At 40.0% G+C, this 14,592-nt stretch overlaps 1 protein-coding gene across 4 annotated transcripts in view; it reads left to right on the forward strand.

The window, feature by feature from the left end:
* SETD3 (SET domain containing 3, actin N3(tau)-histidine methyltransferase) overlaps positions 1 to 14,592 on the forward strand; it is a 73,647-nt gene that overhangs the window by 52,956 nt on the left and 6,099 nt on the right. For 3 of the 4 annotated variants that reach the window (XM_075926603.2, XM_006123762.5, XM_075926600.2), the window contains exons 7-11: positions 782 to 840; positions 2,382 to 2,496; positions 8,255 to 8,329; positions 11,619 to 11,785; positions 14,097 to 14,182. In XM_075926603.2, coding sequence (XP_075782718.1) covers positions 782 to 840; positions 2,382 to 2,496; positions 8,255 to 8,329; positions 11,619 to 11,785; positions 14,097 to 14,182 — 502 coding nt within the window. The remainder of the gene's footprint in view (positions 1 to 781; positions 841 to 2,381; positions 2,497 to 8,254; positions 8,330 to 11,618; positions 11,786 to 14,096; positions 14,183 to 14,592) is intronic. The other variant, XM_075926602.2, reaches the window with a different exon arrangement.

Raw genomic sequence — 14,592 nt, forward strand, 5'->3', positions numbered from 1 at the left:
TATAGCTTTCAGTCTGTTAATTGGGATAAAGTTTTAAAGTGCTTGAAATGTCCAAGTCATCTTAGAAAAATGTATGATGGCCTATTTTACATATACTGCATATTGGATTCTTCCAGGAAGTCATTTACCAGAAATGAGTGATAGGTTTTAAAAAAAAAATTAACCACATTACTTGATTTGCTAATGTCAACTAAAATATTTAACTTTATATGTAATGTGATAAATAGAATTATCCTACTTCTGGATGAGTTTGTTTACATTTGATTACTGCACTAAAACTATCTAACCTACGTGAGTCACTAAAACTATATAAATATTTTAGTCTATTGCGATTCCTGAAATGTGGAATGCACCTTTCGTAGATACAAGGAATGAAAGAAAGATTTATAATAAATTTATTCTTCATATGTAAAGCAGAATTAAGATTCCAGGATAGGAGTGGGGATTGTAGAACTTGCTTGTTTGGGTTTTGTAAGGTTGATTATTTTTTACCTTTATGGAGTCAGTCCACCTTAAATTTTTATTTGTGTCGTGTCTGTGGGTTCCAGTCTTGAAATATGAAGAAACAGATTTATGGCGGCTGCTGGGCACAACAAATTAAGTTGACAGTGATGTATGAGAGCATAATAGCATGATGATCCCTCTGTAGCGCGGCTGGACGCCTCCTGCTTCATTTGGCTCTTGTTAGGATCTGTTAGGCAGCTAAATAATGAAAATTCTGCTGACTGATTTCTGATTTTTTTTTTTCTTTTCACTTCTTTCTGAAATGTCTACTTGCCAGACCCATCCTAATGCCAGCAAACTGCCCTTAAAGGATTCTTTCACTTATGACGACTACAGGTTGGTGTATTTTTTAAAGTGAATCTTGGGCTCTTGAAAAGTGAAAAATGCTTCATTAGAAATAAGGAACCTTGTTTGTGATCTTTTAAGTAGTTTAAGATACTCATTGTTTCTTTTTAGAAACAACAAAGAATAGAGTAAGTGTTACATTACAACAATCATATAGAAATTGTCATTAATCGGGGAGGGGAGGCAAGAAGAAAAGTTAATTTAGCCAAGTGACACATGACATCCTGAGATAAGTGTGTTCTTTGAGTAACTTTTAGATAATTTTTATTCTGCTGTTTAAGCCCCCTTATTTTTCACAAAAGGTTTTGCCTGCATATATTACCTTGGAAGTGATATTTTGTGTGAGACCTAGAAATCTTTTACTATACATGTGACCCAGAGTGCATTTTGGAGGTGTTATAAGACAGTGTTTCTCAACCAGTGGTATGAGTACCCTTAGGTACTCTGTGGGGTGCATCAAGACAACTGAAATTTTGTTCTGAGTTTTACAGCTCTTTATTATTTTTGTACTTTTTACACCCAAAAATTTCATTGCCTGCCCAGGGACGATTAAATAAATGTGTTGCAATCATAGAAAAAAATGTGTGGGTCTGAAAACTGGAGGTACTTATAACTTTTTTTTTTTTTTTTAGAAAGGGGTATTTTATTTATATAAATTTTAAAAAAAGGTTGAGAAACACTGTTATAAGACATGGAATCAGTTCAGATAAGAGGGAGCTTGAGTTGTGTTAAGCATGACAAAATATCCTGAATAAGAGGAATTCATGAGCTGTCATAGGGATCATTTAGCCCTTTTGTAGTCCTGAATCATTACTTTGTTTCTTTCATTGATAGTGTGGGAGGGAGAGATGTGCCAATATTAAGTGTGAAGTTGCCCAAAATGTGAATGATTAAGGTGTACAAAAAAAAAATTATACAAGCCAAAAGTTTCAGAAGGGTAGCCATGTTAGTCTGTAACTTTAAAAATGAGCAGTCCTGTGTCACTTTAAAGACTAACAAATTTATTAAGTCATGAGCTTTTGTAGATAAAACCCACTTCATCAGATAAGTTGGTCTAGAAATTACAGAATCCAGGGTATATCTATCAGCAAAATAAGTTACCTGTCAATTGTAAGACTAGTGTTAATGAAGCTAATTAAGTCAAGCTGGATGTGTCCCATTCATAGCTTTTGATATGGAAATGCAAATTCCCCGCCTTTGATATTTGCAATTTCCAGTCCAACTCATGAAATGGGTTTTACCCATGAAAGCTAGTAGATTTGTTAGTTTCCAAGTGCCACAGGACTACTCATTGTTTGTAGTGGCCAGTTTTTTTTAATACCTCGGTTTTCATAATTCTGGATTCATTGTGATCACACACTGAAGTGGACAGGAAATACTGATGGTAGCATTTGAGAAGGGCACATTTTTTATATAAACAAAGATTTGAATGTTTGGAAATGCTCATCTAAATGGCCGGGGTTTTTTGGATTGCAGCTGAATCAACTAGCTGTGTTTAAACAATACAATTTTGACATTTTTATTCTTCGCAGATGGGCAGTTTCCTCTGTTATGACACGACAAAACCAGATTCCAACGGAAGATGGTTCACGAGTTACCTTAGCTCTGATTCCTTTATGGGACATGTGTAATCACATCAATGGTCTGGTAAGGATTTCTTCAATGTGGATAAGAAGCTTTAGAACTTAATATATTAAACCATTTCAATTACTAGTGCACATTTTAATGCCTACTTTTCTTGAACAGGAAGTCCATCTTCCCTGCTGACCTTCAAAAGCAAACACTTTAAAGAAATGTTTAAATATCTTGAAATAACTATTTCAATGACAAAAATCTCTCATACTTGAGACTTTTATATGTAATTGTAAACTGTGCATAGTTTTTTCTTTTGTATTGTATGCAGCTTTGAGAGAACTTTCCAATAATACAAGACTGGCTTGATGGCAAATTTTTTCCTAGCCAAATTTGAATATTTCTAATCTTCGCACATACAAAGTTCTGTATCTGATGTTGCTAACCAGACAAGGTTTTCATGAGACTAGATACTTTTGTATTGGGTATATGAAAATATGATAGATGTTTAGAGAGACAATTTCTATATACTGGCTACCTTGAGAAAAAGTGGATAGAAATTTGCAACTAAGGATATGTCTACATTACACAGCTTTTAGTGACATGGCTGTCTCGATAAATGCATGTCGCTAAAAGTCAGCGTAAACACTGTATGTTGGAATTTTTGCCATCAAAAAAACTTCCACCCCTTGTCTACGAGCAATGTTTGCTTTGTCAGTAGGAGAGCAGTCTTGCTGACAAAGCATCGTGTACACTGGTGCTTGTCGCAACAAAGCTTTTGTCATTTGGGGAGAGGAAGGGTGTTTAAGCACCTGTGAACAATAAAAGCTTTGCTGCTCAATTGCTGGTGTAGATAGAGGCTTTGTCTACATTACAAGATTTTGTCATGAGAAACTGCCTTTTGGTGACTCAAAGGCTGTCTAAACTACACCTGTCTGTCGGCAGAGGGATGTAAATTAGATGTATCGGAAGTGCAAATGAAGCTGGGATTTAAATATCCTGCACTTCATTTGCATAATGGCCGCCGTCGCTTTTTTTCGGGGGGGACCCGGAAGTTTAGATGGGGCATTTTCGACAGAAATGCCCTGTTTTGAAAGATCCTATACATCTCTGTCAAAAATGCCCCATCCAAACTGCTGGGGGGTTTTTTTTTTCTTCAAAAAGCCCCCTTTCGGAAAAAAGTGGCGGCTGCCATTATGCAAATGAAGTGCGGGATATTTAAATCCTGGCTTCATTTGCAGTTTCGATGCATCTAATTTTCATCCCTCTGCCGAGAGGGGTGTAGTTTAGATGTAGCCAAAAGTATGAGCTTACACGCTACAATGCGACTTTTGTTGGTAAAAGTGCCCAGTTTTGGCAACAAAAACTTCAACCCTTATAATAGACTTTTTTCTTTCCCCCTCCCTTTGTCAACAAAGAGCCAGTGTAGACACTATTTGTTTTGTCATCAGAACTGGCTTCCACCAGTTTCCCATAGTGCCTGCCCTGATAGCTCTGCTTGGTGTTTTGATCTCTGCTGCACTGCACCCTTCTCCTTTCAAAGGTCTGGGAAGTATCTGACACCTGAGTGTGCCACTCTGTTTGGAGAACAAAGAAAGAGCAAATCATTGGATTGCTTCTGTTCTGCCCTGCACTAGGAGCACAGGGTTAGGCACACTGCTGCTTTAGAAGGTGGAGGGGCAGGCTGCCACATGCTTTCACATACCACAGCGCGGAGAGCTCACTGATCCCAAGATGTTTAGTGATCAGCTCTGCCTTCCTACAACGGCGTCAACGATGGTACCATCAGTGGAGATGTATATATGTGTGTGTGTATATATAAATATATATATATGAGAGAGAGAGGGAGAGGGAGAAAACATCCTCTAGCAATTTGTGTTTTGTTGACTTTTGGGTGTTGACATAAGTGTTATTAACACTTCTTGATAGTGTAGACATACCCAAAGCATAAGTAATGCTGCCTGCTCTTAACTATGCCCAAAGAGCCTTGTAATGGAGGCTGCAACGGCAAGAACAAAATCTAGTTCAACAAAACCAGTACATCTGTTATTACATCAAAAAAATTCTATTTAATACATGCAAAAACACTACTTTTGGGCATATTAAACATTCAAGAGATAGCATGTGTATAAAGCAAGTCAGACCTGCTGACATTTTGGCTTGCTTGAGATTTCCTCCCAGCTCATAGAGGCCCAAGTCTCAACTTGGTAACAGATTGATCAATCTTAAACTGATGAAATGAGAATTCACAAGAGAATGGTTTGCCTGGCTTGTTTAGCTAACCATAAAGCTTCTGTACATTTCACAGTTTATACTTTCAAATTATGTTGTCAGTAAGTAGGATGACGTGTATATAAAAAGCATATATGACCTATTCTTCCATATTTTAGTAATCTGGTCTCTGTAAGGGAGAGTTGATGTGGATGACAGGTCAGCATGTGTTAGCAGTAGTACGGTCATGAGTGAAGCTTTACTTAAATTTTCAGCCAGACTGTAGTAATTATTTGCATTTTTCTATTGATATTAGCAGTCTGGTTCATTAAATCATACAACATGTTTCTTTGTAGAGGACATCACGATGGCTGGCTGTACCAAATGCAGTAGAATTCAGTCCTGGCTGCTGCTGTTTCTTTTGTCTTTCCGATTGAGATGGTTATTTATCTGTTTTTCTTTAACCAGTACCTTTCACAGCTGAGTGCTTGTTGCAGAATCTGGTAGCACTGTCACTTTATTTCAAGAATAGATTTAGTGTTTGACTAACCTCAAGTATGCAACATTTCTTAAACTTCATGAAACAATTTAGAAAGAAAAAATCCTCCTGCAAGACTTTTTTCCAGGTGCAAGTGTGGTACTTACTGTAACTCTCCTTAACCTATTTCTTTTCCTTGATGCTTTTGGAGAGGTTTGTTAAATGGTCCTTAATGAGTGCCTTCAAAAGTTGGGATTTGAAAAAAGGGAAGACAAACGATGTTTCTTTGAAAAAATCTTAAACTTAGCCTATAGTAAAAGCAAGGTCAAGCATGTTGTTTTTAATTATTTCAAATTTCTCCGGGTATTGGTAATTTTTTGTTATGCTACTTAATGAATAGATTTGATGCATAGGCAACTTGTCGACCTGAGACTGTAAGGATAAAGTTGAGAGATCTGTAATCAATTGTTCAAATTACTTTGAGTAGTTTACTCTAAAGGAAATGTATATCAATATATAAACAAAGAAGGTAGCTGCAGATTTTAGGAACTGAATGTGATTAGACAAGCTCTGATGGAACTCTTTCTTCTCATTGCAAGTTTAGGTTAGTTAAATTATAAGAAGTAGAAGGGATACCTATAGAGATCAGTTTACTCATCTACCCAGAATTATGCATTTTAGTAGGCTTTGGGGGGAGTGGGTAGGAGTCTTTTTGTTCTGATTATAATGCATCCTGATAAAATAGTTCAAGGGAACACTTGACTCACTGCATGAATATATGAAAACAACAATGTTGCATTCTCCAGTGCTGTTCCAAAGGAAGTCTGACATACCTCTTCATTCAGTCCCTATTACAATAATATGTCCCTATTCTTGCTCTGTCCCACAAGTCTTTTTTTCCACATGATAAATTATTAAATGCTCTTTGGGTTTTAGCTGGCATTAGGTCCATCCAGCTTTTTCTTGCTTCTGACGCTTCTAATTAGATCAGCTGTATCTAAGAACTATGTAAAAATGTGTATCTTCATTAGCGATGTTAAATATTGATTGATTGAAGTTAATCAACTATTCATGAATTCTTATCAGTTGTTCGACTATTCTAGCATACCCAGGGATGGGGCTGGCAGCCAGTGTGCTCTGGTCCTACTCCTGAGGAGCTCCTCCCACTCTATGCTGTGTCCTCTGTATCAGAGGCAGCAGCATGGCGTACCAGGCGGGAGCTGGTCCACGAGATGAGCCAGTTTAAAAACCAGCTCCCCTTGCGGACTGGCTGCTTGTTGCCTCATGCTGCTACTTCTGATACAGTAGCCCCTGTCCAGGGAGGGTCTGAGCTCCCAGACCCAGTATTAGCCAGAACTTAGCTGGGCTGCCTGCCCGCTTGGCTCCTAACACACTTTAAATGGAGAGACAACTTGTTATCCATCTTCTGGAAAGGAAAGCAACTCCAGAGCTCATTTTCTTGTTTCCCTTGTCTTTGTTAACTTTGTAAATAATGAGTCTAGCACTATATTTTCGGAGCAGCCCATCTGAAGTTCTGTTGAAATTTGAAAATGGTTTCTTTAATTTATGAAGCAACTAAGGAAACTGTTCAAGACATAGGAAGCATTTGAGATAATATCAAGCATTTCTGTCATTGGGAGAGGAAATTTTGAGAATTGCCACTAAAAGTAGGATGCACGTTTTTAACAGAGATGATATTTAACCATTAAAAAAGATTACCCAGGGGTGTGATAAATTCTTTAGCACTCAGTTTTGAAATCAAGCTGGCATGTCTTTCTATAGCTGTGTTGTACTTAAACAGCTATTGATCCAGTGCAATACAGGAATCTTTGAGTGATTGTGGCCTATGTTATGCGTCAGGTTAAACTGGATTATCGAGGCTGCAAAAAAAGTGTATAAGGGACTTGCAGTATCACAAAATTCATGTAATGCATTTTTGAGCTGTGGCATCTGTGTACAGTGTTGTTATAAGTGTCCCATAGGGATCTGCTTATGGCTGCCATTTTGGATTTGCTGTGTTTGAGAAGAGTTTCCTGTGGTCACTATGAAAGCATTGTTTTGGCTTGCAAATGCTTGACTGTACATGCAAGCAGTGTAAAATTATTAATATGTAAACTGCCAGCCAAGCTTTCAAGATAGCCTAAGGGGCTCTCTTCTCAAACAAGCAAATGCAAGATGGCAGTCACGGTATAGTACCTGAGTTCAAACATCATCTCTGTAAATGAAAAAACAAACTTCTAACGAAGTAACAATCTAGAGAGAAAATCTGTGGCTTTTTATAATTTGTCACACTGGTTCACAACCTATGTTACTACACTGTAGTTGTGAAAACACTAGATTTAGAATACTTGTCATAAAAGTTGTTTTCTGATTGCACAACTTTCTTCTGTCTAGTATACTCTCTTGAATCCTTTGAGATATTTTCCATGTTGAATGTGATTGCTTAAGAGCATGCCAGATTTAACTTTTTTAAAAAAATACACTTTAGGGTGGCTTTACTTATTAATATAAACATTTTTATCCTGATTCTTAAAAGAAATATATTCAGTGTATGGTAAAGAATGTCCCGCCCCCCCCCCCGGTCCCATAGAAAAATCCCTTCCATATTTAAAAATAATTGCTAAGCTTAAGATAAAAGAATTTTTGCAAGTAAATGGTAGGTCTCTGAAGATGGTATTATTTAAAGATCCCTAGTTATGCACACCTCTTTCATTGAGAGAGATTACAAAATGCACTGGTAGTTGAAGGCTCTGACACAGAACGTCACATACTCAGTGCAGCACTCCAGCATGCCTCATAGGAGGGACTTCATGCACAAGAACTTTATAATAAGCTATTGGATTGAGGTAGAGACCAGCAAGTGGTAGGCTATGGAGAGTATTTCCCTCAGATCTTTCCATTTACTTCTGGTAAGTAAATTCTTTCCCTGATCTCTCCAGTGCTGATATTTTTAATATTCCTAAGAAATGATTGCCTAAGATTCATAAAACATTTAGCGCAAACCATATTGCGTCAGATGAAGGAAAAGTAGCGTGTGCAATTACTTTAGATAATATCCATCTCTAATAAAAGGCAACTTTATGAAAATAAGGAGGAAAGAAATATAATATGCTCAAGACTGATTATTTTTTCCCCCTTGGGTAGATCACCACTGGCTACAATTTAGAAGATGACCGTTGTGAGTGTGTAGCACTACAGGATTTTAAGGCTGGAGAACAGGTAATGTGAGACCGTTATCTATACTATAGCTATTTGGTAGAGGGGTGGTGTGTGTGGTAGTTTTAAAATAAATGTATTGTTCATGCAACTGACTATTGTGGTGAAGGGGAGTGAAGATTTCACACAAACTTCTGCTTGTCTGTAAATAACTAAACTCGAATGTTTTTTTAGCTGCAGTAGAGCCACACAACTTGCAAATATAATTGGTACTAAAAGTAATGCTCAGTATATCTCTGCAAAGATTTAATAGCAGAATCTTGTGGGTATGGTGGTCTTTATAATCATGATTTTGTTGTAGTTGGCTAATACATTGTAAATTATTAGTAAAGCTAAAAAACTAAACTAAAGTTGTCAAAATAATGAGCACAGTACACTGTCACATAATCATTCTTTGCAAATCTCCACTGTAGGAGTTGAATGCTTCCCCTTGAGTAACAACCATTTCATGTATTTAATCACTGGGGAGTGTATACTGTAAAAGCCACTGATGTATATATTTTAGATATGGTTATCAAAGGTCCATGCCCTCAGTTTTCATCAGCTATCACAGGTGATGGAACTCTCCCTCTTGGTTTTGTTCAATGCAATGTCTGTCTTAGTTTTTATTCAACTAATTTGTAATAGGCTAGTACTCGTCCAATTAACAGATAAGAGGTGGTGTTATCAACAGCCCAGTAGACAAAAACCATTGATCCTGGAGATATTTGGCATATGCTTTGTATGCCCCAAGTCCTTCATCAGAAATAAGCCTGAAAGTAATCATCCTGGATTGAGACTAATTGGTCCAATCATTAAATCAGAAAGATTTGCCAACATCAGGAAAGGTACCTGTTGCTGAAAACCAGTACAGATGAAGTACCGTTGTGCACAGTTTAGCTGCAAATGTATTCTTGGATGCTGAATGTCATTGTTCACTGAAACAAGGATAAACTAAGTCATATTCAGCACCAACGCAGTGCAGATAAGACATAAGACTTATCTTTGAGTGTAGATAAGACATTTATTAACTCCACAGTGTGTTCTGAAGATGAGTGGAAAGATGCTGACCTCACATCTTTCACATCCAGTCGATTAAGAAATGATGTATTAAATTGTTACAAAGCAGAATCTCTCTAAAGAGAAGCATCTGTCCTCTAAAAGCTAATGAATTGAGTTACAGGTTGAACGTCACTTGTCTGGGATGCTCTTGTCCAGCAACATCTGTGGTCCAGCTGGACCATGGATGTTGCTAGACCAGAGAGCCCTGGCCCCAGAGATTCAGAGTGGATGGGAGCAGATGGAACCCACGGGAGCAGCTGGTGCAACTGCACATGGGGGGCGGGAGGGGGCAGGGAACCCCTGGGAACAGCTGCCGCCAGGAGGGGAGCCCCAGGAGATCCCCAAATGCTTGACCTCCCCTGGTCCAGCAAATTCCCTTGTTTGGGATCCCAAGGGTGCTAGACTAGGGAGGTTCGACCTATAGTTCATAGGGGCTGTGTTTACATTGGCACCCCTTTCCGGAAAAGGGATGCTAATGAGACCAGTCGGAATTGCAAATGCCGCGAGGGATTTAAATATCCCCTGCGGCATTTGCATGAAAATGGCTGCCGCTTTTTTCCGGCTCGGGGTTTTGCCGGAGAAAAGCGCCAGTCTAGATGGTCTCTTGCGGAAAATTAGCCCTTTTCCGGAAGATCCCTTATTCCTACTTTCAAGATCCCTTATTCCTTGAAAGTAGGAATAAGGGATCTTCCGGAAAAGGGCTAATTTTCCGCAAGATCCCGTCTAGACTGGCGCTTTTCTTCGGCAAAACCCCGAGCCGGAAAAAAGCGGCAGCCATGTTCATGCAAATGCCAAGGGGGATATTTAAATCCCCCGCGGCATTTGCAATTCCGACTGGTCTCATTAGCATCCCTTTTCCGGAAAGGGGTGCCAATGCAGACACAGCCAAACAGTTTGAGCATAGAATTTCGTTGACCAGAAGGGGGCTTAGGTCTTTAATCCTGGGGGAATTCTGCAATTGTTGCATTTGAAGCCATAGTAAAATGGCATAATTCCCCCATTACTGAGATTTGTGTTCTGATACTTAATTTGTTGGGGATACTTTCAGTTCCTAGGCAGGTTCCTTGCACTCATCTATGAGTGCAAGACTTGGAGTCCTCTTGAGTTCTGTTTTTTCCTTGGATTACAACTTTTGTGCTCTAAAGAATGTTTGATATATTCCTTCTTATCCTTCATCTTTTTTTAATGATATGCTGTAATTGGCCTTGAAGTAGGAATTAGTACAGGGAAATGTTGTGGCCTGTGTTGTGTAGGTGGTCAAATTAGATTACAATGGTCCCTTCTGGCTTTAAAATCTTTGAATGTATCCAAAGTTTGCATAGGTTTGTGTCTTTATAAGTGTATATCATAGAACTATCATTCATATAATTGTTGACTTTATAATGCAAGCTTATTTAAGAATCTAAATCACTAGCAAGCTTCTGTAGATATAATTTTTTAAAAGATGAATTGAAGGTAATTTAAAGGTCTGTAATTAGAATGTTTTTATCTCTAAAGTCAGTGATTGTATTGGAATTATATGTAAGATAAATTTCTTATTTCTGATGGCAATTCCATACCCCCCCTCCCCCCCAAAAGAGGTTCTTGCGGCTTAAAAAGCAGCGGTTAGTGCTGTGGCTTGCTGTACCAACAGCTTTACACAGATAAATGCTAGGTGAAAAACTTCAATGTGAACTTTCAGTGATTTTTTTTTTCTTTAAATTCTCACTTATTTTAAAACACTTGTTGCAATGTATGCAGCTTCATCTAATATTTTAGATTGTTTAGATTGAAACATGTCTACAGTCATGTGGCACTCATAACAAAAGACATTACCATATGTAGATATTAAATATATTTTTTGTAAGTGAAAGGAAAGTTGTTAATAAATATACTCTTAAAATGCAAATTTGTTTTAGAAAAAGTTTGGGGAAATGGAGATAATATAGAAAGCATCAGCTGAATACTAATGGATATATTTAATATAATATGAAGATTTCATACCCTTAGCAGATAGGGTATAAAATATAGGCCCATTTCAATATATATAAATTTTGAGCATATTGCGCAACTTCCTTAAGTTTTATGGCGAAACTCTGTTATTTTGAATCAAGAGAAAATAAACATGCATTTCTGACAAAACCACATAAATACATATTTCATGTCAATATAACTTTTTCTGTAAATAATTTTCCACGTATGTCAGTTTTGTGAATTAATCTTAAACTTTCCCCTTCTGCCCATCCCTTCACTTCTCTTTTCATCCCTCTAGATTTACATTTTTTATGGCACTCGGTCGAATGCTGAATTTGTGATCCACAGTGGTTTTTTCTTTGATAATAATTCACATGACAGAGTGAAAATAAAGCTTGGAGTGAGTAAAAGTGACAGGCTATATGCTATGAAGGCAGAGGTCTTAGCTCGTGCTGGCATTCCAACGTGAGTAAAGCAGAATGAACTGAATGTTTTCTTTCATGTTTAAAATATTTCAAAATGTATACAGTCCAGTAGTACATTATTAAAATTGCTTTTGAAGAGTTTGCATAGGCCTAATATCTTGTCCATTTATTTAGCAAATGAAATACTAAGTGCTTCATCAAAAACAGTGGAAAGGTTAAATGTAAACCAATATGTGGCTTAAGGATGTTAAATTTAGATTAATCAACTAATTAAATAGTCAATGTAATTAGCATCAACTATTTGATTAGTCAATAAGGGCACCTCCGCCTTTGAAATGCAGGAACAGCCCTGCTGGCTTTTTCTACAGTTCAAAGGCGAAATACTTGTGGGAGCACAAGGCCAGCGGGGGCCTCAAACAGTCCCTCTCTGGCCCCACTTTTCCTGCTTTTGAAATGTACAAGAGCCCTAAAAGGGCTCTTGTACATTTCAAAAGCAAAGCACTGCTGGGAGCGCAAGGCCAGTGAAGGTACTCAAACACTTAGAAGAAACTGCTGTTCAGACAGTAGTATGGTGGGCAGCAATCATGAAACATTATTTTCTCAAGGGGAAAGGAACCATCTGAATGGAAACTAGTATCCATGCCCTTCTGTTGTTGACTGTCAGTAATTGATTAATGACTGATACTTATCAGTGTACTGCTTGTTAACGTTTTGAAATCAGCCCTTTATAAGAATACAGGCAGTCAGTGGGTTACGTACAAGATAGGGACTGTAGGTTTGTTCTTAAGTTGAATCTGTATGTAAGTCGGAACTGGCGTCAGCCGCTGCTGAAACTGATCAATTTCAACCGCAGCTGAATCTGGATGCCAGTTCTGACTTACATACAGATTCAGCATAAGAAACCCAGGCGTCCCCAAGTCAGCTGCTGCTGAAACTGATCAGCGGCTGATTCCAGGAAGCCTGGGGCAGAGCAACTCTGCCTGGGGCTTCCTGTAGTCAGCCGCTGGTCAGTTTCAGCAGCGGCTGACTTGGGGACGCCTGGGGCAGAGCAGCTGGGGTGCTGCTGGGTTGCTTCAGCAGCGCGGCTCCTCGGCTCTACTGGAGCAACCTAGCAGCACCCCAGCTGCTCTGCCCCAGGCATCCTGATTCAGCCACTGCTGAAACTGATCAGCAGCGGCTGAATCAGGACGCCTGGGGCAGAGCAGCTGGGGTGCTGCCGGGATGGTCCGGAGTGGCGCTGCGGGACCAACCCGGCAGCCCCCAGCTGCTCTACCCCAGGGGTAGGCAAGAAAAGCCTGGTCTGCTGGGGGGGGGGGGGGGGCACTAGCTGCACCCCCCCACCCCCAGCAGACCAGGGGGACAGGAGCAAAGCCGCGGAGCACGCCCGCAACGGGACAGCCCACGCGCGCCCGGGCTGTCCTGCTACGGGCGTGCTCCAAGGCTTTGCTCCCCGTCTCCCTGCAGATCAGGGAGACGGAGAGCAAAGCCGCGGAGCACACCCGCAGTGGGACAGCCCAAGCGCGCCCGGGCTGTCCCGCTGCGGGCGTGCTCCAAGGCTTTGCTCCTGTCCCCCTGGTCTGCTGGGGGGTTCCAGCAAAGCAGCTGGACCCCCCCCAGCAGACCAGGGACACCAGAGCAAAGCCGCGGCTTTGCTCGTTTGCCCAGGAGCAAAGCTGCCCAGGCAGCGGCTTTGCTCGGGTGTCCCTGGTCTGCTGGGGGGGTCCAGTGGCTTTGCTGGACTCCCACAGCAGACCAGGGGGACAGGAGCAAAGCCGCCCAGGCGGGGGGAATCCCGCTGCCTGGGTGGTTTTGCTCGTTTGCCCCGGAGCAAAGCCGCCCAGGCAGCGGGACTCCCCCCGCCTGGGCGGGTTTGCTCGGGTGTCCCTGGTCTGCTGGGGGGGTCCAGCGGCTTTGCAGACCAGGGAGACTGGGAGAAACGTTTCTCGCCCTGGAGGACACGGGTGGCGATTTGCCGCCCGTGAGCTCCGGGGCGAGAAAAGCCCCGTTCGTAAGTGCGGATCTGACGTAAGTGTGGGGACTGCCTGTAATCTTACTTTTACATTACTCATCAGGCAACTAAATTCAAGCATGAATTTATTATGAAAATCATATAAAAAGTCATTTTAAGTATAAAATTGCCTTTTCTGCGGAGCAGTGATTGTTCTCTTTCTGTAACAGTTTGGAGAAGTTTCTTTAGTTCAGACCCAGAAATTGATGTGACATTTTTTTCAGAACCTACTCAGACATTATGGTGTTCTACATTGACTGTTTCATACTGAAGTTACCATAGTCTAATTTTCATTTTCTTTTTTCTTTTTCTTTTCTTTTCTTTTCTTTTTTTTTTTGGTCAGCTCCAGTGTTTTTGCCTTGCACTCCACTGAGCCTCCAATCTCTGCTCAGCTTCTGGCTTTCCTTCGAGTATTTTGTATGAGTGAAGGTAAAACATTCACAAAAATTCCTATTGATTGAGATTTTGTAAGTGGGAAGATAAACTAGAAAATTTCAAAGTGAAACTTTAATCGTTTACTGTCATGCTAGATGGTACAAGGTCCTGCTATGAGTTCAGGGGACTGGACTTGATGACCCCTCGAGATCCCTTCCAGTCCTAATATTCTATGAATGTTTTAAGGAGAAAATTGAAAAGGGATTGATTTGTCTGTGAGAACACAATAGAACACAGTCTTCTTATGTAACATTCTAAAAATTATTAGAACATTAGAGGCCATTGACTTTTCTAAAGGTATGCAAAATTACATCAGTCCACATTCCTGGGTCATGTGATATTAGTGTGCTGACAGCTTGAGAATTTTGAGACTTTCTCCTCAACATAGAAGATGGAGTGAATGC

This window comes from Pelodiscus sinensis, chromosome 5 (assembly GCF_052426305.1).
Source record: "Pelodiscus sinensis isolate ZL-2025 chromosome 5, ASM5242630v1, whole genome shotgun sequence".
Lineage (NCBI taxonomy): Eukaryota > Metazoa > Chordata > Testudines > Trionychidae > Pelodiscus > Pelodiscus sinensis.